This window comes from Heptranchias perlo, chromosome 22 (genome assembly GCF_035084215.1).
Source record: "Heptranchias perlo isolate sHepPer1 chromosome 22, sHepPer1.hap1, whole genome shotgun sequence".
NCBI lineage: Eukaryota > Metazoa > Chordata > Chondrichthyes > Hexanchiformes > Hexanchidae > Heptranchias > Heptranchias perlo.
In genome coordinates this window covers 31,606,030-31,631,004 of record NC_090346.1, presented here as the reverse complement: position 1 = coordinate 31,631,004, position 24,975 = coordinate 31,606,030, and the positions used below count along the sequence as shown (strand labels likewise).

Below are 24,975 nucleotides of genomic sequence, written 5' to 3'. Positions count from 1 at the left end.
AGGTGATCAAGAAGGCCAACGGAATGTTGGCTTTTATTGCTAGGGGGATAGAATATAAAAACAGGGAGGTATTGCTGCAGTTATATAAGGTATTAGTGAGACCGCACTTGGAATACTGCATACAGTTTTGGTGTCCATACTTAAGAAAAGACATACTTGCTCTCGAGGCAGTACAAAGAAGGTTCACTCGGTTAATCCCGGGGATGAGGGGGTGGACATATGTGGAGAGGTTGAGTAGATTGGGACTCTACTCATTGGAATTCAGAAGAATGAGAGGCGATCTTAGTGAAACATATAAGATTGTGAAGGGGCTTGATCGGGTGGATGCGGTAAGGATGTTCCCAAAGATGGGTGAAACTAGAACTAGGGGGCATAATCTTAGAATAAGAGGCTGCTCTTTCAAAACTGAGATGAGGAGAAACTTCTTCACTCAGAGGGTGGTAGGTCTGTGGAATTTGCTGCCCCAGGAAGCTGTGGAAGCTACATCATTAAATAAATTTAAAACAGAAATAGACAGTTTCCTAGAAGTAAAGGGAATTAGGGGTTACGGGGAGCGGGCAGGAAATTGGACATGATTTTAGATTTGAGGTTAGGACCAGATCAGCCATGATCTTATTGAATGGCGGAGCAGGCTCGAGGGGCCGATTGGCCTACTCCTGCTCCTATTTCTTATGTTCTTATGTCGTGGATTTGGAGCAGTTGGGCTTGTATCCTGAGAGCTGACCAAATTCCTTTATCTTTTGAAAGCTATGGAGAGTGAAGTGAAGGAGTTAGATGTATAAGCATAAATTTTGCAATTTAGCACTCTTAAAACGAATAATGTAAAATTGTGCAGACTGCTAATCAGGCACACCTGCTTACATGCTCCATTTCCTGATGTGGGCTCCCCTCATATGAGGGAGAGCTAAATTATAAAATTTACCCTATTTTGTAGTATGTCGTCAGCATACAGTGATAGTCCCCAATTAAATTGAAAGCAAGTTATGGTCTTGTGGACATTTTGTGCCACGTTACTGAAAGCTTTTGCTGAGCAAAGTGTGGAAAATTGAATTGTACTGATTTTTGTCAGAGCCAGAGTTTATTCTTGTTATTGTTATTGTAGTAGCAAGTTAAGTTTAAAAAATGCAATTTTTGGAATATGAGCACTGACAAATGACAAAATACAGTTTTATTAATAAGAAACATAACAGTACTGGCATCACATTTTTTTTTATTCTTCATAAAAATCAGAATATTGCCTTGTTCCCTCATAAGGTTTCTCAGTATATTACCTTGTTGCAAGACATTTACCAATTTTCCTCGAAAACAATCATATTAGCAGATATTCAGTAAAGTCACCATAAACCCATTTATTGAAAGACTAGAAACAATTAGCGAGAACCAGTTCAATCCATATTCTGTAAAATAACAGATTAATTACTCATTGTAACACTCTTCCCAACAAATTGTCCTACACGTGCAATTATACCACAGAGTAGTAAACAGAACTAGGCAACTATTTGAAGAGCTACAGACTGCTCAGAAACCACCAATAATTATTCATACAGTAAGCAGTGAAACCTGATAAATTCATATAAAAATGAGCACATAAAAAATGTGACAGTTTATTTAAACCAAACCCTGAGGAAATCTTTATTAACATTGGCAAAATTCATACAGGTTCAAAATTTTTATTCTTCCAGTGAGTAACATCACATCAGGATTGCCACAACAAAATGGGACAGTACAAAATAAATAGTTTAAGGATAATACTTGGCAATCATTTAACACACTATCAAGTTTGCTTATCAAAGCAAATACAAAAAGCTGAAACTATTCCCTAGAGCTTTTGGATTTTCAACCAAATGCTTGCTTTGAGAGTACTCCATATTTGTTGATGTATTTAAAAGAGGAAACTGAGCTTTCAGTTATTTCTCTGCAGAGGTAGAAAATTTACAGATCAGCAAACATTAGTTGGCGTGTTAGTCCTGGTCATTACAAACTCATCAAAACGGGAAATCAGCAAAAGCAACCAACTATTCCTATCAACTTTGAGCTGCACTAAGGACTATTAATGGAGCTTTAACCAAGAGCAGCAAACATTGTTGCAACACAAGAACAGTTTGGAATAATGTTTGACTAACTTAGGGAGTAAAAGGAAGTTCACTTTGAACTAAAATATTTCTAAAAATAAATGTGGCCGTTAGTTGCTTGCACATTCCATTCTTGCACCATTGGAGAAGTTTGAAAATATAAACATAATGTAATTGCACCAATACCATCCACATGTTCCCACTTTTTGCTCCTTTAAAATGGTGCAGACTCACTTGGTTGTGAAAAATTCTTATTTCAAAATGACATGCATGTGAAAGGGCACACAGATATACTTTTGTGCAGATATTACAGTACTACATTCCACAATTTTAAAAACTGATCATTCTATGGCAAATAGTGCAGAAGATTCACTTTGATCCTTTTTGTTCACATAATAGTAACTTAAAGGAATGTGGTTTTACAACAATGCTTAACACACCTATGCCAGTTTGGAATCATAGAATCAGAAAGGTTACAGCACGGAAAGAGGCCATTCGACCCATCGAGTCTCCGCAGGCTCTATGCAAGAGCAATCCAACTAGTCCCACTCTCCTGCCCCATAGCCCTGCAAATTTTTTTACTTTCAAGCACTTATCCAGTTCCCTTTTGAAGGCCATGATAGAATCCGCTTCCACCACCCCCTCAGGCAGTGCATTCCAGATCCTAACCACTCGCTGCATAAAAAGGTTTTTCCTCATGTCACCTTTGGTTCTTTTGCCAATCACCCTGGTTCTTGACCCTTCTGCCAATGGGAACAGTGTCCTCTATCTACTCTGTCTAGACTCTTCATGATTTTGAATACCTCTATCAAATCTCCTTGCAACCTTCTCTTTTCCAAGGAGAACAACCCCAGCTTCTCCAGTCTATCCACGTAACTGAAGTCCCTCATCCCTGGAATCATTCTAGTAAATCTCTTCTGCACCCTCTCTAAGGCCTCACATCTTTCCTAAAGTGTGGCATCCAGAACTGGACACAATACTCCAGTTGTGGCTGAACCAGTGTTTTATAAAGGTTCATCATGACTTCCTTACTTTTGTACTCTATGCCCCTATTTATAAAGCCCAGGATCCCGTATGCATTTTTTACTGCTTTCTCAACCTGCCGTGCCACCTTCAACGATTTATGCACATATACCCTCAGATCTTTCTGTTCCTGTACCCCTTTTAGAATTGTGCTCTCTAGTTTATATTGCCTCTCCTCATTCTTCCTACTGAAATGTATCACTTCACATTTTTCTGCATTAAATTTCATCTGCCACATGTCCGCCCATGCCACCAGCCTGTCCATATCCTCTTGAAATCCATCACTATCCTCCTCACTGTTCACTACGCTTCCAAGTTTCGTGTCATCTGCAAATTTTGAAATGGTGCCCTGTACACCCAAGTCCAAGTCATTAATATATATCAAGAAAAGCAGTGGTCCCAGCACAGGTCCCTGGGGAACAGCACTGTACATCTCCCTCCAGTCTAAAAAACAACTGTTCACCACTACTCTCTGTTTCCTGTCCCTTAGCCAATTCTGTATCCATGTTGCTACTGCCCCCTTTATTCCATGGGCTGCAATCTTGATAATAAGCCTACCATGCAGTACTTTATCAAACGCCTTTTGAAAATCCATATACACATCAACTACATTGCCTCATCTACCCTCTCTGTTACCTCATCAGAAAACTCTATCAGGTTAGTTAAACACGATTTGCCTTTAACAAATCCATGCTGGCTTTCCCTAACCAATCCACACTCATCCAAGTGACTGTTAATTCTGCTCCGGATTATTGTTTCTAAAAGTTTCCCCAGCACCGAGGTTAAACTGTAGTTGCTGGGTTTATCCTTACACCCTTTTTTGAACAAAGGTGTAACATTTGCATTCTCCAGTCCTCTAGCACCACACCCCATATCTAAGGATGTTTGGAAGATTATGGCCAGTACCTCCACAATTTCCACCCTTACTTCCCTCAGCAACCTAGGATGCATCCCATCCTGACTGGGTGACTTATCTACTTTAAGTACAGCTAGCCTTTCTAGGACTAAGAACTTTTCTAGGAATATAAAACTTTGCAGTGCTATATGAGGTACACCAAATAACCAAGGGAGGAAAACAATGGGGTCAATTTTAATCCCCAGCGAGTTTCGGGCGGGTAGTGCAAAATGCATTTGCTAGCCTAAGTTTGATGTCCAGGGTATTTTAACTCCTGGGCCTCATCTGCATGCCTCCAGTCAGCTGCCCGCCCAAAATGGGCAGAAAGCGGCAGCCAGGGCTAGGATGTTCGAGCACCGGACGGCACCAAAAGAAGGCTCACCGGCAAGCAAATATTTTGCTGGGGAAGCTGCGACTTTCCCTGTGGGGCCCGGAGGAGCATTCCTGCTGCTTCTGGCCCCACAGAAGAACATTTTTCACTTAACTGGGGGGCCTTGGTCCTTCCAGACAGCTGTCGACCTGCTTTCACCTGGTGGGGAAGCCACAGCGGCTTCCCTGCTTATGCCTGGGTTAAAACACAATCAGGATCCCACTGATGTAATAGGACTCCAATTTGCATAAATTCATGAGGTTCACCAACATAACTGCAGTGAACAGTTAAAATGGTGGCCAGCACAATTCCAACAGGGATGGGGTGGTAGGTTGCAACACTCCAGTGTAAAGGCCCCCTGCCCTGTTACTGCCAGGGCTGATGGGTTAAAATCTACCCCAATATCTTTTCACATCTGGGTCCAACTCCAACTCATGTAGTTCAGATTATATCTGACAGTGCTGTGATATAAATGAAGTAGTGCTAGTGCCTCTGGAAAAACAAAGATTCATCTGAAGAAGTGGTTTGGAAGAAACAACAATTATAAACAGTCTTTCAGTTAAGAGTATAGGCTAATGTGGCAAGAGTACACCCAAGATAGTCGAGAAAAATAACAGAAATTACATTCTAAAAAATACACAGCATAATAGTTTCTTGATTCAAATACATAAACTGTCAAACTGACTTTATCTTTGGAATGTTTATGAACTGTGCTTTGTACTTTCACATCTACTTTCAAAAAGATACTGTGCCATATCTTCACATGGATATCATTGTTATCAGACTTCTGTAATAACCTTTCATAAATTATAGTCGACCTTTAGCACACTTCATGAGGTCAGGAAGGTTCTCTTTGTTAGTTGGTTCGGCTTTCTTTAAGAAGTGAATTACTTCATAAAATTCAAGAACAACAGCTTGCATTTGTATATCACCTTTAACGTAGGAAAACATCTGAAGGCGGTTCACAGAACCATAATCAGACAAAAATTGACATAAGCCAAAGAAGGAGATATTAAAAGGGTTTAAGGAGGGTCTTAAAGGAGAGGTGTAGAGGCTTCGGGATAGAATTCCAGACCTTAGGGCCATTGTCTTCGGCGTTCTCAATGTTTAATTGTAGGAAACTGTGGTTCATCCAGGACTGGATGTCAGACAAGCAGGTTGACAACAGAGGCAGTGGAGGGGTTGAGAGGTGGCAGTGAGGTAGAGCTGGCTGTCATCAGAACACATGTGGAACTTGACATCAAATCTTCAGATCATGTTGCTTAGGAGTAGCATGCAGATGAGAAACAGAAGGGGGCCAAGTACAGATCCTTGAGGGACTGCAGATAATGGTATAGGGGTGGGAAGAGAACCCATTGCAGGAGATAATCTGGCTATAGTTGCATAGTTAATGGTGGAACCAGACAGAGGCAGTCCCGCTTAGCTGGACAACGGAGGAAAAGTGTTGGTGGAGGATGGTGTGGTCGATCATGTCACAGCCTGCAGAGAGGTCAAGAAGGGATCGTGGAGATTTGCAAGGACAGAGGGGTTGAGGTTGGTTTCTTTGGGGCGGGGAGGGGGGGCGGTGATGATGATGGCGGCATTTTTGAAAGCGAGGGGGTCAGTACCTGAGAGGGAACCATTTACAATGTCAGGTAACATGGAAGCCGGGTAGGGAAGTTGGATGGTCAGCAGTTTAGTGTGAATAGGGCTGAGATAGTGGGAGGTGAGTCTCGTAGACAAACTGAGCTTGGCGATGGTATGACCAGAGATAGGAGAGAAAGTAGAGCAAGGTGCAGGTTCAGGGCAAGAACAAGGTGGAACCTTGGCTTGGTGAAGGAGGGAATGTGGCAGAGGCAACTGAACAGATGGTCTCAAACTTAGTGCTAAAAACGTCAATGAGCTCCTCGCACTTGTTAGTGAAGTGAGGGTAGAGCTGGGGAAGGGGAAGAGGGGGCTTAAGGAGATGGTTGGTAGTAGAGAAAAGAAGCCGGGAGTTATCTTTGCTTTCCAGGATAATCGTGGAGCAGTGCGCAGGTTTGGCAGAGGAGAGACAGACCCAATAATGCCTAATGTGATCCAGCCAGATCTGACAATGGATGGCTAAACCAGTTGTGCATCAGATATGGTCAAGTCTGTGTCCTTTGGATTTGAGGCAGCGAAGATGGGGGCCATACCAGGAGGAGCAACCAGGGTGGAAGAATAAGGGTTTTACTGGGGACAAGGGCATCAAAAGGCAAAGGTGAGGGAGTGATCGACAGCTACAAAAGCATTGTGGTGAATGGAGGGTCAAAGATTAGTCAGTTGTGAGTTTGAAAATGCAGTTGTAAATGACTGTGGGGAATTTTAAAATGGGGCGGTGCAGAAGGAAATCGGGTTGGAAGGGGGAGGGATACAAGGAAGTGATCAGAGATGGCCTTGTTTGCGATTGAGACAATGGAAATAGAGGCCACAAGAGATGGCAAGGTCAAAGGGGGTGGCTGTGATTTTGGGTGGGAGAATTTATAAGGAGGGAGAGGTTAAGGGAGGACAGGAGAGCAATGAACTCAGAGGAGAGAGATGACGAGATGAAGTTTGAAATCATCAAGAAAGAGAAGTTGCTCCGTGGAAAGGCTGAGGAAGGAAAGGAGTAATGATACCTTGGTGAGAAACTCAGGGTGGGACAGGTGTGGAGGGCATGTGAGCCCAAGAGCTGTTTAAGCAACAGGGTATCAATTAGCCTACTGCTAGAGGTTTTCCCATGGAAAAGAGAGAGCCCAGGAGGTGTGGAGAGTCAACCATGAGCCAGCATAGGTTGATCCAGGAGTCCAGCGCAGGTGGGTAGTGGCCTTGGTGATTAGTAATGTACACCAGTGGATCCAGTGTACTAGGGGAGTGATGAATGGAGTCAGCGGCAATGGAAAGCAGGCGGAAAGTGGCAAAGCAAAGTTCTTTCGGCAGCAGTGGAGCAGGACTAAAACCAGCAGAAGCAGATCAACCCTACCTTAGATAGAATGAAAAATTCCCAGCAGAGGAGCAGAATACTGAAGGCTCAGGAGCAAGTAAGATACTGGAGTCAAAATGATCCAGCAGAGAATGCAGTCTCTGTAGAAAGCGGTGGTGATGGTGGAAGTCACTATAAAATCCAGAAGCCAGCACAGAAATGGATTTCAGCCCAGGAGAAAGTGGATTTCTGTGCAAGGACCCATATCACAGAAAAATAAAGCTGAGAAACCAGCAGCAGATTTGGGGGGGGGGGGGGGGGGGTTGAGCTGTAGGCTAGAAAAGGTTACCTTAAAACTTGAAACGACTGAGTAGCAGAGCAGAGTCACAGGAGCTGAGTCTTACAGCGTAGTCCACTAGAGCAGCATCGTCCTGATGGCAGAAGAATCCAGGAGTCCAGGAAGTCAAATTTGAGCAGAGTTCCAGTCGTTGAAGAGAGCACAGTGAAAACAAAGAACAACTTCAACTTGTGTGCATTTATTTTACATGTATTTAACATTCGCAGCATTACACGAAACAATTTTTTATTCATAAATACACAAGACAGTTTCTTCCCAAGCTGGGAAGGAACTGTCTACTGTGCAGAACGCATTCCCCATCAAATTTATGTGCCATTGCAAAGTATATCACTTTAGTGGTTTGCTGCACTTACTTAATGCCAACATTATGCTGTTTATTTGATTGAATATACAGTACAATTATTTACATTATTAATGGATTTTACCAAATCTAAAATTAGCCATCCTTCCCAATATCAAAACACAAAAAATTGAAGAGACTGGTACATCTTGTTTAATATAGCACACCATTCATACATTTAAGCCATTAGCACATGTGAGTCCATACAGAAATCTCAGGAGATAAGTTAGGAAGGAGGTGAACACTGTTCGATAAGGCTGTCGGTAATGTAAATGCAGTGGAGGATACGTTCATAGTATCGTTTTTCATCTGCATAATTTACAGTCCAGGCAACCACTTCAACCCCTCTTTCAGCCCAGAACCGAATGTAGTCCCTATGGAAAGTGAAAATGGAGGGTTTAACATAAATTGTTATCATTACTATTTAAAACAACAAAGATATTTTAATTCACTTCCCCTAAAAACAGTCCCCTATGTTTTTTTTTCCTTTTCACAGCTCTATGCTGTGCCTACACAAATTCTTCTTTTAGAAGGGCAAGACATGAGATCACCTGCTGCACCATATTTCTGATGCTTGCACTACACAATCACTCAGTCAATGAAAGGTGCTTGTAATATGTGGGAAGATGTGGGGAAGGGTACTAATTTTCTATGGCATAGGAATTCTCATTACATGGTGCAATGGTGGCAAAACTCAGCCAGATCATAAACCAAATGTCAAGCTGTTCTGGAACTGCAAACAATAGTATGTAAGCATCTAAGCTAATTAATAGCTGTCGCATATAGTAATTTATTCATTGACCTCATGATGGTATCTCTGTGATCAGATTATGGATTGAATTGTGGTAAGGTGTATTTTTTAAGTCTTTAATAGGTTTCAAATTTGCTGACATATTTTTTGCTTACATAGGAACAAGAGTAGGCCATTCAGTTCTTCGAGCCTGTTCCACCATTCAATTAGATCATGGCTGATCTGTGTCTTAACTCCATCTACCCATCTTGGTTCCATAACCTTTAATACCCTTGCCTAACAAAAACCTATCAATCTCAGTTTTGAAATTTTCAACTGACCTAACCTCAACAGCTATTGGGAGGAAGAGAGTTCTAGATTTCCATCACCCTTTGTGTGAAGAAATGCTTCCTAACATCACCCCTGGCTCTAATTTTAAGGTTACACCCCTCTTGTTTTGGACTCCAACAGAGGAAATAGTTTCTTCTATCCACCCTATCAACTCCTTTAATCATCTTAAACACCTCAATTAGATCACCCATTAATCTTCTATACTCAAGGGAATATATACGATTATTAATTCGTTAAAGTCGTCAATAAATTGTAAATTCGAATTTTAACAGTTTTTATTTTAATACAGTTCACAGACAAGTTCAAAAACAATAGGTATATGAGGTGATTTCTCATAGGTTTAAGAAAACAGGTGGAGTATCAAACCAAAATTTGTCATTTGGTTGCCACAGGGCCAGATGTAAGAGCTGTGCAGGTGCTAACATTGTAGGAACAGTTACAAGCAACCTGATTTTAAAGGAATTATTTTTAAACAAATATATTTGTATACAAAGTCTCATGAAGCCTAGCCCTTGGCCAAACTGTTGACTCTAGCAGAACCTGATGAACAAGGATTCAACTGGATTTTTTTTAAAATCCTGCTTTGGCAGCTTGGTTGGTCATTAGCAACATGTGTTTTAGAACCAAGTTTATGATAATATGCTACGGTGAACAAATTCTTTGGGCAAGTACGTGCATAGTTTGAATAGAGACTCCAGCCTCGGTGAGGAGTGACCGATGAGTCACAATCCCTGAAGTAATGTTTTAATTTTGATAAGCTAAGGCTCTTAAAAGGAAGGGAGTTGCCTTGGATTTCAGACATCAAGAGTAAAAGCAGAGGTCAAGAGAATTTGAACAAGGAACAATTTTGAATAGAGGTGTTACCAGTTGTTTTCAAGTACCTTTCAGAGTCTAACAGTTGTTAAGACAGATTAAGGTATAGAATAATAGTACGAAGTACCTGCAAGATGTTGGCTTTAAAATAGAATATGGCTTCAAAATTAGGTATGGCCAGGTGCCCCGAAGAAACTTGGTACTTATGCCCACAGATCCAGTCCAGTGCTTACATTGCATATGAGCTGACCGCACAAATTATGGCATACTTACTGGCGTCAATGTAGCGCAACTCCCATATGACACAGGAGTAGTTCGCCCAGGGGAGGGGGTAGAAACTTCAGGCACAGCCTTTAAAAATCAGCACTCACTTTAATCTGAACAGCAAGCTGTTGGATCAGTAGGCAAGTGGTAAACTTGTTGCAAGACTAAATGTACTGTTAGTTAGTGGCTTTAATTGTCTCAGAGATTTCATGACTGTTTGAAGGAATGTCTTCCACTGGAGGAGCAGACAGAGAGATCCAAGGAAGGGAGAAGGCAATTCGAAGGGGTCAGAAAAGAGGAGTCCAAAACTTCAATGAATCTAATCTTGAGACACTCTTGGATGAAATGCAGCAAAGAAGAGGAAGACTGTTGGGTGTCCATGACAGAAAATCTCAGAAAACTGTGTACAGAACAATGTGGAGGGAGGTTGCAGTGACACAGACTGTCTCCTCTCTCATCGCCAGAATTGCAGACCAATGCATGGAAAAGTTTAATGACCTGATGAGGGGAACCAAGGTAATAGGTAATAAACCCATCACTTTCTTGAGCACCAAGACATTATTAACCCTCTGACATCTTGCTGAATTCCTCCTTCTCACTGCGCTGTGGGTTCAGGGGTTTCCTGGCTCTGTATCTTGCATCGTGTGTTGGCACTTACCCTGACAAGAATGACTTGCATGCAGAGCTTAAACGAGCCTTCCTCCACTTTAACAACGGATCTGTTACATTGGCTGATTGATGCCATCTGGGATACACCCTTCAATTGCTATCCTTCACCTACTGCACTCAATTTTGTTTCAGGAGAAACTTGCACAACATGCCTACCAAGGGCAGGTGACCGGAGGGGGCATTCTCGACATTAGAGATCTTATCTCCTATGAGAAGCAGTTCATAGAGCTGTTGGGGGAGTCACATTAAGGTTGTGCCATGGGAGATTGGAGGGACAGTGCAGACTGCAGGTTAATGGGTCCATACCTATACAATCACTATTGCATCCCAGTAAAGCAGCAGACATCCAGGAGCTTCCTCAACCGTAACTGTCTACTTAATACGTAGGGAGTAGTGACACCCATTCTTAGGCTATACCCTCTTTTCTGCAGAGCCATCACTGCAAAGGAGCAGAGGAAGATAATGAGGCAGAAACAAAGGCAGGAGGTAGAAACAGGAAGACATTTCTTCCTTCTAGTGTACGACGATGCTGATGTCAATGAGGATAGTGATAATGACAACTGGAATATTGGGCAGCAGGCCACACAGGTGTCCAAACAGCAAGATCCTGCCCCATGTTCTTCAGCCAAAATCTCCTCTATCACTGCCTGGGTCACTTGCTTCCTCAATATCATGAACCAGCTCAAATTCTTTCACCCAGGGGAAGTAGATAATTTAAGTGACAAGATAGCACTGGGTGACTTACAATGCACAAGAAATCTACAGGAGTAAGATGTTTCAGCATCCCAGCAGAGGCTGTGATGATGCCTTCCCTTGGATCAGGAGTCATAGCACTCAGATCTCATGGATACTTGCCTCGAGAAAAGAATGTTTGAGCTTATGTGCAGGTACTTAAATCAGTGTACATAGATTGTGCGGCAACAGACATGAGTGATACAGGAGTGTGCATCCCTCATTTCCGGTAACATCATCGATTAACGGACCATCTGGCAGCTTCACTGGAATCTGGGACATTCCCCACCTCACAATTAGCCCAGGACCAGCAGGTGCCTCCTCCTCCATGGCAGCACAGAAAGGATAGTCAGAGTCCTGCATACCAGCTTTCAGACACAAGGGGCTGGGATACAAGCAAGTGTCTCTTAGGGTTTTCAGGATCTGATAGCAGCCGTTAGACCAGGCATCCTGCTAATCAGTGGACAAAGAAATCCAAGGCCCAGTAGAATGGCACTACCTAGGGTTGACCTCGATGAAGCTGCTATTTCTCAGGCAAGCTAAGCATTCAGCCTATCCCTTCAGAGCAACATGAAAATGGCACATGGCTTTGCATGGGACCACATTGAAGAGGGGTGAAGGGAACTTTGGTCTTTGTCATCTTTCTTTAATGTTGCTAAAATTCCAATGCAGGTCAAGCTTGTGACACAAGAAGAGTCTGTCCAAATAGTTCTCCTTCACGAATTAAGAACTCCCAAGCATATAACTGAAGGTTCAGGACAAAGCTGTGAGGTGGACTTTTGGCAAAAAAAAACAGTTGAAGGGAAGGCGGGCTCTGGTCTACACCACTCAGCACCCTGATGAGAGAAGCCAGCTTCATGGCAGGCATGTCTTTTTTGTCAACGTCCCTCACATGGACCTGAATTAAGCAGTTAATGATGAGGACACCTGGTGCACTGCATTGAACCTGGATATCTAGTACATTCAGATAGCTACCATATTGCAAGCTGGTCCGACATAGGTCCTTCCACAACCATGAAGGTAGATCTTATAGCTAATAAAAAAAAACTGCATTACCTGGAGGCTAGATGGCACACAATCTACTCACATCCAGGATTCAGTGGCAGAGACATGCAGTCGCTGCTAAAGCTCTGCAACTCTAACTGGTGGAGCCAACCAATGAGCTGTGTTCAGAAGGATGATGGAAAATTACTCACACATTTTATGGTGAGCTGCATTGCTTACTATGCTACTTATGAGGAGTTCCAGGGATCTGCTGTTCTCCCAAGCCCTCAAACTTGCACTTGTCAGTTGTCAAATGACCATCCTCCTTTAGGTGAAGAGAGGTAAATGGGGTCACCTTGACTCCAAGGTGACACACCTAGTTATGGAAGATTGAAACAATGTCAGCTCTGTAGCAGACTTAGTAATCAGATATGTGAGCCATAATTGAAAGCATTGCTGATAAATGACCAGCCAGTTCATCTATTTGGTCTAGAGGGGTAGACCGGTCACTAGCACTGGGATTCTTCCCACCCAAGCTCCAGTAAATCCTAAAAGCCAATGCCCTAATGGATAGAGTGGTCCTAGATGATTGTGTCCTTTAGTGAGACTTCTGCCAAATACAGATGGGTGTGCTAAAGTGCAAGAATGCAGGCCATTTAAGTGCCAGAACGGTGGGTGTAAGAATCACAGGACTGTTTTTTTAAAAATGCAGTCTGAAGCCATAACAATGGGTTGAACGGCCATGATTGCCCACAGTCCATATGAGTACGACTGGTGTACAACAACTCTACAAGATCCACAGAGTGTAATGGAAGATGTAAGTGCTCTCTCTCCCCTCCACCCTACAGAAGCAATGGGTGGCAATTAATGAAGATTTCAGTGATTTACTTCACATCACATGTCAATCTGCCCCATTGTTATTCCTTCATTTATGTTGCACAGTTCATTCACCATTGTTAAAAGTTACAGCTGTGAACCTACTCTGAACATGCCTTAAATACCACCAAAAACAATAGAGAAACAAATAAACTGCAACTTTAGAGTTTTTAAATTTGAGTTTTACAATCAGTTTGCTCTTTGTGCCACTATTATAGCTACCAGGTTTTTCCAGCTGAAAGGAAAATATGATATTTTGCAACATTAAAGAATTAGATCAAGGGTGATAGGGGCTCAACTGACAGGAAGAAAGTTTCACTGAGGAATAAGAGACCTGGGATCACATTGTACACATTATAATCTTAAAATATAAAACTATTATAGCATTCACTGCAGATCTTTCCCTTTTAATAAACTAATTGTGAACAGTGAACATCAGTTTTAACACAGCAACAATATTACAGGAGGTAATTTTCATGCAGAACAGTTAAAATAACATTTGCTTTTCTCTTTTGGAAAAATTTTTTGTGCTCATCAAGGCCCAGAATAGATTTATCACTAAGGCATTAAGCAATTTATCATGTCAGGTACCCAGTATCAGGATCAGGCTTTCCCAGGGCAAAAATGATACAGCCAGAGCAAAGCTCCTTTTACCTTGCTCCTTCTCCCCAACTTCAGAAGAAGACTCATTTTCCACCAGTATGAATTTTTCCATCACTTAGATTGGCCAGAATAACCAGATAACCAAATTAATACTAAGTTTTGCTGAATTAAGGCTAGTTTTGTGCTGTAAGAACTGGGTCAAAACTCATTCCTCAACTTATTTCACATCGGGTCACACAGCTAAATTGACTAAAGAGACTTTCATCCCATCGCTCTTGGCTGAATTTAAATCCAAGTCTCAGAAGGAGAAAGGATAGTATTCAAACCCACTGAACCACCACATAGTACATTTTAAGAACCAAAACAAAGTTTGCAATACTTACATTGATACGAAATTCTTCTGAATTAAAAATGCAGAAATACCAAAGAATTTCCACAAAAAAGCGTGGAGAGACCAGTCCAAAATGATGTCCAGCAAGGCATAAAAGTATTGCTTATAGTCTTGAAATTTGGGTTTACCATTCCCATAGTAACTCAGCCTCCAGGGTCTATGGGTGAGAGCAGTCGCTACATTCTCGTCAGCTTGCTTCATCTCCAATGGCACATGAATGAAATAAATATGAAATTGAACATTTATGATCTCATCCAATACACACAATACCAATTCTATTCCAAAATATTTGCTATAGTTTTGCTTAATACTATACAACTTCCAAATTCAATTATGGAACAAAAATTATATTTCTTTGATAATGTTTAAAGCTTTTAATACCTTGAAAATGACCAATGGATCAAAGGAACACACAATGCTCCTGTTGTACAGTTCGGGATATTCCTGGTACATCTTTTTCAGGGCAGCAGAGGCCTGAAAAGCAAACAAGTTAAGTGACTTGTTTAAAATTCATGCTAATGCTTTATATATTTAAAATATTATTTCAATTCTAATGTTTATTAATCAAGGATAATCACCAAAAAATCAGATTACAAGATGGAGAGAGAAAAGGAGAGGGGTTTAGAGAAGGAGTTCTAGAGAGGAGATCCAATGTGGCCGAAAGCTTGCCACCATGGGGTGAAATGGGCAGATGTACAGAAGGCCAGAGTCGGAAGATCAAAGGATACAAAAGTAGACATAAGACTGGAAGAGGCAGATATAAAGTTAGAAGATGTTGCAGACATAGGGACATAACATTGAGGAGCTTGAAGAGGAGGTCAAGGATTTTAAATATAATGCATCAGGGGACTGGGAGCCTGCTTAGGTCAATAAGCATGGGATGATTGGTAAGTGGGATTTAGTGCAGGACAGATTTCGGGCAGCTGTGTTTTGGACAAGTTGGGATTTAGGGAGGGTGGGGAATGGGAGGCTGGCAGGGAAGACATTAGTGAAATCAAGTCTAGAGATGACTAAAGCGTGGATAAGGGTTTCAGCAGCAGAGGGGCTGAGGTAGGGAACGTCACAGAGGTGGAAATAAGCAGTATGGGTAATGGATAGAATGTGGGGTTTGTAACCCAGCTCAGGGTCAAAGAAGATGCCAAGGTTTTGTATGATTTGGTGCAGTCTGAGCGAATGATTAGGGATGGAGATGAAGTCAGTGGCATTTTTGGCAGAGGCCAAAATTGACAGCTTCCATATTCCTGGTGTTCTGTTGGAGAAAGTTATGACTCATCTATAATTTGATGTCAGGCAGGCAATCGGACAGCACAGGAGCAGTAATTAGGTTGAGAGAAGTGGTAATGAGTTGGGGCTGGGCGTCATCAACACTATATAGGGAAGCTGACGTGGTGCCTGCAGATGATGTCACTAAGGGTAACACGTACATAGAAACATAGAAAATAGGAGCAAGAGTAGGCCATTCTGCCCTGCTCCGCCATTCAAAATGATCATGGCTGATCGTCTAACTCAGTACCCTGTTCCCACTTTTTCCCCATATCCCTTGATCCCTTTAGCATTAAGAAATATATCTACATGAGAAAGAGGAGGAGGCCAAGGAGGATCCCTTGGGGACTCCGGAGGTGAAGGTGTAGGAATGGGAAGGGTGCTTGCTGCATTCACTAGGAGTGGAACCGCACGAAGACAATCATATGGAGTTGGACAACTAAGGAGATACAATGAAGGAGGATGGTATGATTACCACGGGGGCCAGGAGCAGTCGTTGAGTGGAGAGGGAATCAAATGAGCAAGAGATGGGTCTCATGGAAGAGGCGAGCTCGAAGAGGACAATAGAGCAAAAGATGGGAAAGAAGCTGTAGAGTGACAGGGGATGTGGCTGGAATTAAATATATTTAAAGGGTGTGTCATCTTCATCAGGACCTCCAAGAAAGAACAAACTAATTTACAACATAATAATTGAAATGCATGATCATGTGAACTGCAAGTCGTGCCTTTGAGACAAAAATGATGAATGGCTCTCAGGCTCTTCTCCTTCCCGATGAAAATATTCTGCTAAACATATTTGCATGAAGACTGTGCCCTTTTACTTTACTTTATCAACATCCACTCAATAACATCAACCTCATGGTGCTCTAGAATGTGCTTAATGTTGGCATTAACAGCTCAATCAAATTGACGTTGTTTCCCACATAGTAAAAGTGAGAAGTTTCCTGAATGAAACATAGCTTCTTTCTGTGCTGCAGCAGCAAAATGTACATTGTACCTGAAATGCATGACCTTTGACATCAAAATAAATTGTCATGTTGCCTTTGAGACTTTCCAAGATAGCTTCCTTCAAGGTTGGTATTTTCTCACCCGGAAAATCTTTGCTGCATAGAACAGAATGCAAATAATAATAGAACTGGAAAGTTTTAAGAAATAAACATTGAAATGATTAAGTTCAATTACTAAATTTAAGCTTTACTTTTATAAAATCACAATCAAAAACAGGTTACATTGCTTAGCAGTTGAGTTATTTTATAAAGAACGTCGTTAATAATATTTACAATGAGTTTTGAACATTATACTATTGTAGCTTCTAGTACTATTGAGCAATTAAAATGTTAACAAGAAGTTAACAAAGTTGCAAAATGATTTGATGAATTTTCTTGTTTAAATGTTTTTTTTAAAATTACCTTTTATATATATATAAAAAAATCAGAAAATAAAAATTCTGCTGTTACTCACAGACCTAATACCTGGGCTATTTGTCCAGTACTTTATTATTGTAATCATTCGGGCGAGCAGCATATGAATATAATCATTTAAAATGTATACTAATTACTATGTGAGAGAGAGAAAAAAGGAGAAAAACAGAGAGACAGACATAGGAACACGAGTAGGCCATTGATTTGTACTGTAATTCCATCTATCCGCCTTGGTTCCGTAACCCTTAATACCCTTGCCCAACAAAATTCCATCAATCTCAGTTTTTAAATTTTCAACTGAACTAGCCTCAACAGCATTTTGGGAAGAGAGTTCCAGACAAAACAGGCTCTAGGCATCAAAAAAAAAATAACTTTTTTTACTAAGAACAGTTTCATGATTCACTACTTCAATATCAACAAAAAGGAATTGTGTGATATGTTTGGACAAGGAACGCAAAGGTTACACTACACACACCAAAAGGATTCTGCCAAGAACGCGAAAGGGAGTTTTTGGGTGCATTTATACTGCAGCTATTAGATTGAGACAGTAGTTGTGCGTGTGTGTGCCTACATGACTATTAAATTTTAAATGTATTAAGAGCTCGGCTACAGCATTTGTACTCGCAACACAATTAAATAAATTTTAGGTAGGTTTACAAAGTGCCCAAAGGGTCCCAGCGGCCTCTTGGACACTTTTTAAACCAGATTTTGCACTGCACTCAGTGATGCTCCATGAAACTGCTTTGATTGCAATATAATCATATCCTTATCCACAATTGAGATCACATTGTGACCAAATGAGTCACAGAGAACACATTTACAAACCACATACTTCACTGTAGCTCCTCAAGGTATCATAATTCAAAGCTACTATATGGAATGCAATTGGAATACAGACAACGCATTTATCAGGCTGTAGAAAGGGCAATAGCAGGGGTAGTTTTTCAAACTTTAAGGCTTCCTTAAGTGCTGCAACGCATCTGAAGTAATGATAGTATCATAAAAGAATGCAGTCTTATTCCTATAGATTTGGGAATCTTTGGGCAGCAAATTTAAAATGGTATTTTTGTCACTATAAGCAGTGTGGGGTACATTCTGATTACATACTGCAGTCTGTGCTTGGCTGCTGGGTTAAGTTTCCGGACCTCTTCGAAAGTTAGGTTATCAAGAGAACCGATACCATCAGTTGTGCGGTCCACAGTACGATCGTGCATCAGAATAGGGACACCATCTGAAGTGAACTCGATATCCAGTTCCACACCAGTAGCATTATGTTCAGCAGCCTAGACGAGGAGCGAGAACAGGACGTCTCAAAATATTCGTTAGCTGATATATGCAGCACTGTGGCCAAACAGAAAGCCACAATGCTGCGCTGCATATACTGTAAATTTAACCTAGACTATCATGCAATCTATAAATAACTTTGATCAACCTCTTGCTAGAGTGGAGGGTTTATTGTAACTGATGAGGATAACTAGACTCGACATTGTAGCATCTTCCACTTCAAGCATTTGAAATGCAACTGGAGAAATATTTTTGCGTCATTCATCAAAATAATTTCATTTTAATTGAACTCCTGCCCTAAATGTTCCTTAAAATTTGAAATGCAGCATATTAGAAATGAAACAAAAAAAAGCAAACTACCAGAAACAAAATTTTATTCACCAGATTAGTTAAAAAGATTTTAAAATGACTGAAAAGTATTGCAGTCCATCTGTCCTTTGTATTATTCCTTCTTCTTGTTCCCACCTGTTTTCATACTTCACAGTGTATGGGCTCAATTTTAAACTTAAATTGAGGGTGCGTTGGGGGCTGCGAAAATTGCAGAAATGCAGAGTGGGTTCGGAAGCTGGCTCCAACCCGCCGACTTCCGAGTTTCCCACAGACACACCTGTGTGCACGGGCGTTCCGAATCCAGAAGTCCTGCCGGCAATTAAAGCCGCGGGATGATAGTTAAAGAACCAAATGTACCTCATTGAGGTACATAAGGCACTTTACTTGTAACATATTTGGTAGTTAAAACAATTTTTAAACTTACCTGGGTGGCTTTCCCACGGCCACTGATTCACGCCTGGTGAAACCAGATGTGAAGGGCCGGATCAGGTAAAAATAAACAACATAAGTTAAATAAAAAAACCATTGCACAAAGTTAAAACACAAAATCAACCTACCTTTCCACCCTGCTCCAACGTCTCCCTCTCCGATCTCCCCCTCTTCACCCCTTCTGATCTCTCCTTCTACCTCCCCCGATGTCCCCCTCTGCCCCCCCATGTCCCCCCGATCTTCCCCTCTCTCTCCCCCCGATCTTCCCCTCTCTTCCCCCCCCCCCCCGAACATCCACTCTCCCCCCACCCCGATCTTCCCCTCTCTTCCCCCCCCCCCCGAACATCCACTCCCCCCCCGCTCCGATCTTCTGTTCCAGCGCCGGATGACGTCTTGCTCTCTTTCTCTCCCCCTCCCCCGCTAGCTGCCGGGCACGAAACCCAGAAAGAACTTTAATCACCATCAATTACATTGCGATCGCATCGGAAACGGTAATTTTTAAAAAATATTTGGGTTCACCCCCCCACTGCCAACATGCCACCATTTCAAAATTGAGCCCTATGTTACCCTCCCAGTCAGTAATTACAAATTAAGCATTTAGGTAAGATTAGTTACAACTTACCTATAACAGTTAACTATATAACCTATTAATGTGACATATATTTACTATTAATCCTAAACAAAAGAAAAACTGGAAATCTGATCGAACTATATTACAGTCTATATATAATAATAAAATCAATGTACAATGAAGGTGTTCCATCCCATTATCAGTTGCAGCATTTGACATTTTGAGTTCCCAAATTTCTCTCTGCAATTTTCTCCTTCCCCATCCCCCCCACTTTCCTGAATACATTGATTCTCATTTGGATACTGTACCACAGCTAGTGATCATTGTCAAGTGGCACACACCAGTGAGCACTATTCATGTGTGAACTTTGACAGTGAAGACAGCCTACTTCCACCTCCATAACATCACCCACCTCTGCCTCTACCTCAGCTCATCTGCTGCTGATACTCTTATCCGTGTCCTTGTCACCTCCAGACTCAATATTCGAATGCTCTCCTGGCTGGCCTCCTAATCCTCCACCCTCCATAATCTTAAGCTTATCCAAATCTCTGCTGCTCATATCCTATCATGCACCAAATCCTGCTCACTCACCACCATTGACCTCGCTGGCCTACATTGGCTCCAGTCCCCCAATGCCTCAAATTTAAAATTCTCACCCCTATCTCTGTAACCTCCCAGCTCTCTGTTAATCTAACTCTGGCATCTCGTGCATTTCCCCCTCCCTTCGTCCATCATTGCCGGTTGCACTTTCCCAAGATTTTGAATTCCATCCCAGAACCCCTTTGCCTTTCTATCTCCCCCTTTAAGACCCTCCTTAAAACCCACCTCTATGACCAAGCTTTTTGTCACCTTTACTAATATCTCCTTCTTTGGCTCAGCGTTCATTTTTTTCTGAATACATCTCTGATTACATCTTGGGATTTTTAAAAAATAAATTAAGGGCACTGTACAAATGCAAGTTGATACTGTTGTTAAGTAACAGCAAGCTATGAGTAACAGCAAGCTACACAATTGTCAAAGCACTCACACCCTAGCCCAACCCTCTCCTCGCCCAACAACCACACATGAATATTACCAGTAGTGTTTGCTGTATAGTGATTAGGATCTCAGGCTGATTTTCCCTTCAGCATCCGGATCATTGTGGAAAATTCTACCACCTCTACTGCGGCTCCAGATAAGATCAGCTAAATCAGCAGAGATAGAGATTGATCTTGGGATCTTCCTGGGCGACATGGCTCGGAACCTCGCATGAGACAGGGCCTCGCACTCAGTGAGAGTCTTATCAGAACATCCTGGGTGGATTGCCCTCAATTTTCCTCCCATTAGTGTCAATGAATGAAAAATTGCAAGCAAAGCACTCGTGATTTTCCAATCAGTAGCCCACTGCATTGCTGTCCCTTCAGCCTCAAATTCCCTCCCTAATCCTCTCTGCCTCTCTCTCCTTTTTTTTTAAAGACATTCCTTGAAACCTACCTCTTTCAACAAGCTTTTGGTCACCACACATGCCAAAACCTGTCCTAACGTCTCCTTCTTTGGCTCGGTGTCATTTTTTGTCTCCTGTGAAGCTCCTTGGGACGTTTTACTACGTTAAAGGTACTACATAAATGCAAGTTGTTGTTGCATGCAAGGCCCTGCCGGTGGCAAGAGGCATCAGAAAGTTCCACCCAGAACTTTGAGCTATTACTTAATAAAAATTAATGTCTCAAAGAAATGTCATACTTTTATTTTTGCAACAGGTTTGTCAAATTCTGCTCTAAGCCAGCTGCTGGGAGAAGTGAGAGCACAGGAAATCATTTGCCTTCTTATCATTCCTCTTCCTTTGAGGAAGCAACTGCTGAGTGTCTTTCCACACTAGAACTGGTGAGATAGGGAACTCTATGATGTTGGGAAATTGGTGCATCTCACTAAACTTTAATGAGTTTTTCAGAAATGAGAAAGCACTAAATTTTGACATCAGAGAATAATCAAAAACACTGTATTCAAGTTATTTTGAAACACTTCTAGAGGCTTAAGTTCCTTACTTTATAGATAAACACTGTTTTTTAAAATTGATCTACACGAGCTGTTGCTTTCTGCATTTGTCCTTCAATACTGTAACGATAGTTCAAAAGCAAAATACTGCGGATGCTGGAAATCTGAACTAAAAATAGAAAATGCTGGAGAAGCTCAGCAAGTCAGGCAGCATCTGTGCAGAAAGAAACAGAGTTAACGTTTCAGGTCAAAGACCTTTCATCAGAACTGGAAGATGTTAAAAGAGTTAAAGTTTTTGAGCAAGTATGGACCCATGGAAAGGGGGGGCAGGGGGCGGGGGGAGGGAGGGGAGGAAAACCTGTCCCATTACCACTTTCCTTGCCTTGCACCATCATCCCTTTTGTCATTTAATCAGTCGTGCCCTCTACCCTATCACAGACCTTCCCTTTTGTTCTTTTCTCCCCTCCCCTCCCCCCTTTCCCTGGCTCTGTACTTGCTCAAAAACTTTAACTCTTTTAACATCTTCCAGTTCTGACGAAAGGTCTTCGACCTGAAACGTTAACTCTGTTTCTTTCTCCACAGATGCTGCCTGACTTGCTGAGCTTCTCCAGCATTTTCTGTAACGATAGTTATCTTGAGTTAACTAGTTACAAACGCTGCAAGCTGGGATCTTCGATATCTTAATTAATAAATGAAGGAAAGACAAGAGAGGTGGTAGCAGCACAATGGGCGACGAGATTAGGTTCAGAAATGGGAATGACAAGTTGGGTAAAGGCCCTCGCAAAATTAACCTCGCCACAGATTCCCAAATTCTAAAGATAAAGGGCACTCAGTAGATACAACCTCAGGTGTGGCATTCCTGCTATCTAAAAATCTATCTCAGCACTCACAGTTGGACATCTGGCAGACGGGAAATGTCTCCCGTTTTGACTAAGTCATCTGGACAGTGAGCTCCCCTGCATCTATTAATAGGTCAAAGTGCAGTTTTGACTCCCACCTGTCGGCATCAGCTGCAGCAACGACCAGAAAGAAGCCGCTTTCCGTCCTACAGTCCTGATCAGTGTGGGACGGTGTGAGTAGTTGCATACAGACTTCTCCCTGTGTGGGGCTGCTCACACAGAGGGGGGGGGGGGGGGGGGGGGAGAAAAGTCCCACAGCTGCACTCTCCTAAAGCAACCAACTTCCAGTAAGATTATTGAATCAGGTCCACACCCCCTTAGGAAAATACTCAGGTGATATTTTAAAGTAAATAACAACTAACAGGTTATATTTCATTGATGCCATCCAAGTAAATAAAAGCTCCAACATTTATTATTATTATTATTATTTTTTGGTCCTGTGTGGAGACTGAGCTGTGACAGCCATTTGGGGGGTGGGGTGGGGGGGGAGGATAACTAACCTTTCTGATGGCAGCCAGTGTGTTCTCAGGAGCATCATATCCCCCACCCCGATGGGCGATCACCGCAAGGCGTCCATTGGGGCGTAAGACCTGCTGGGCGACGTTGAGTGGGACGGGCTGGTACCTGAACACTTGCAGAGCGAGGCAGAACACCATGACGAAGGCGGGGAAATAGAACGGGTGGCAGATACTCGCCACCATCACCGCGATCAGGGCGAGCAGCGCGAAGAAACCGGCGATCACCATGCTGTCCATGGCGGGAGCGCAACCGTCTCCGCGGCACCGCTCGCCACCCAGCGCTGCCGCAATGGCCAGAAAGAAGCCGCTTTTTCCGTCAATACGCCGGTCAAAGGCGGGGGGGGGGGGGGGAGGGGGCGGGGGCGGGGGGCCGTCCCCCGCGGCACGTAACGCGAGCGTCAGCCGGTGCAATAAAGGGCAGAAAGCTCCCACAATGCAAAAGGAAAGGGCCTGTTCAGCATCCAGGGAAAGGGAAACAAGCTCATCCCCTTTCCACTGCATGGCTTGTGTGAAAAAAACAAAATCCCCACTGTGCAGGGCCAAGTAGGGATTTTTTGGGCAGTCTCTCTGCCAGCCTTGGGCCAACTGCAAATGGACATGTGCAAGGAATCTTACAACACCAGGTTATAGTCCCAACTGTTTTATTTGAAAATCACAAGCTTTCTCCTTCGTCAGCCTCCCGAGAGCTTGTGATTTTCAAATAAAACAGTTGGACTATAACCTGGTGTTGTAAGATTCCTTGCATTTGCCCACCCCAGTCCATCACCGGCATCTCCACATCGTGTAAGAACGTAAGAATTAGGAGCAGGAGTAGGCCGCACGGCCCCCTCCAGCCTGCTCCGCCTTTCGATCAGATCGTGGCTGATCTTCGACCTCAACTCCACTTTCCTGCCCGATCCTCATATCTCTTGGTTCCCCTAGAGTCCAGAAATCTGTCTGTCTCAGCCTTGAATATACTCAACGACTCAGCACCCGCAGCCCTCTGGGGTAGAGAATTCCAAAGATTCACAACCCTCTTGAGTGAAGAACTTCCTCCTCATCCCAGTTTTAAGTGGCCGACCTCTTATCTTGCGACTATGCCCCCTCGTTCTAGTCCTATGATTTGAGCTCTGAAGTTTCCTTCTCTGACAATGAAATAACTCGTGGCACCGAATCACACATGGTAACATAGAAATACACAACTTCCATGGCATTCTCTGCACCCAGGTGGCCCTGGAGAAGGAGCACGTGGTATCTGCCGGTACGCTTGAGGCTTTCCGTGACCTTTGTGCACTAGAGTGCATCATTGATCTGGACAATAAAATTATCATTCGATTGTGGTTGTTTGATTTCTATTAAATATGAAAGATGACACCCTCCCCCCCCCTTATAAAACAGGCTTAAATCAAAAAAAGAAAAACTAATCTTTATTTCAATAGTTACTACTCAGATTACCAACAGGAAAAAAAACATGGAAAAGGGGAAAAAGCTGATCAGCAGCTGCCAGTTGGCTGATAGTTCAAGAACGGGCTTGGCGTATGAAAGCATGTACTTTCAAGGAGTTTGTAATTCAAGTGGCAGATAAATGGCTAGAAGCTAGCTACAAAACAGAAAACAGAGAGTAGCGGTTAAGGGTAGCTACTCAGACTGGCAAAAGATGGGACTGGCGCTGAGACCACTGTTGTTCACAATTTACATTAACGATTTGGACTCAGGAATTGGAAGTACAATTTCAAAATTTGCAGACAACAAATTGGGGGTGTAGTTAATACAAAGGAAGAAAGCAATAAAATACAAGAAGACATTAACAAACTTGCAGAATGGACATGTAATTGGCAAATGAATTTCAATATAGCTAAGTGTGAGGTGGTGCATTTTGGTAGGAAGAATAAGGAAGCCACTTATTGCTTGGATAATAAGAATCTTAATGGGGTAGA

The 24,975-nt window shown here is 42.4% G+C and overlaps 1 protein-coding gene across 1 annotated transcript; it reads right to left on the bottom strand.

Annotated features, from left to right (window-relative positions):
* Window positions 1–1,151: 1,151 nt before the first annotated feature.
* Window positions 1,152–23,391, bottom strand: gde1 (glycerophosphodiester phosphodiesterase 1). The gene is made up of 6 exons (XM_068003203.1): window positions 23,042–23,391; window positions 18,165–18,340; window positions 16,634–16,739; window positions 14,755–14,847; window positions 14,366–14,574; window positions 1,152–8,334 (listed from the first exon to the last, which is right to left on the bottom strand). Exons 1-6 carry the CDS (start codon window positions 23,294–23,296, stop codon window positions 8,187–8,189), a joined length of 987 nt encoding a protein of 328 aa, XP_067859304.1. The 5' UTR covers window positions 23,297–23,391; the 3' UTR covers window positions 1,152–8,186.
* Between the last annotated feature and the right edge of the window lie 1,584 nt (window positions 23,392–24,975).

Excerpts from the sequence above, each read along its gene's own strand:
- gde1 (XM_068003203.1), bottom strand. The coding sequence starts at position 23,296 with ATGGACAGCATGGTGATCGCCGGTTTCTTCGCGCTGCTCGCCCTGATC. Across the intron at positions 14,575-14,754 it reads ATCCATTGGTCATTTTCAAG|ATGAAGCAAGCTGACGAGAA; the intron begins GTATTAAAAGCT and ends GTGCCATTGGAG. Across the intron at positions 8,335-14,365 it reads CAGAAGAATTTCGTATCAAT|GGACTACATTCGGTTCTGGG; the intron begins GTAAGTATTGCA and ends CACTTTCCATAG.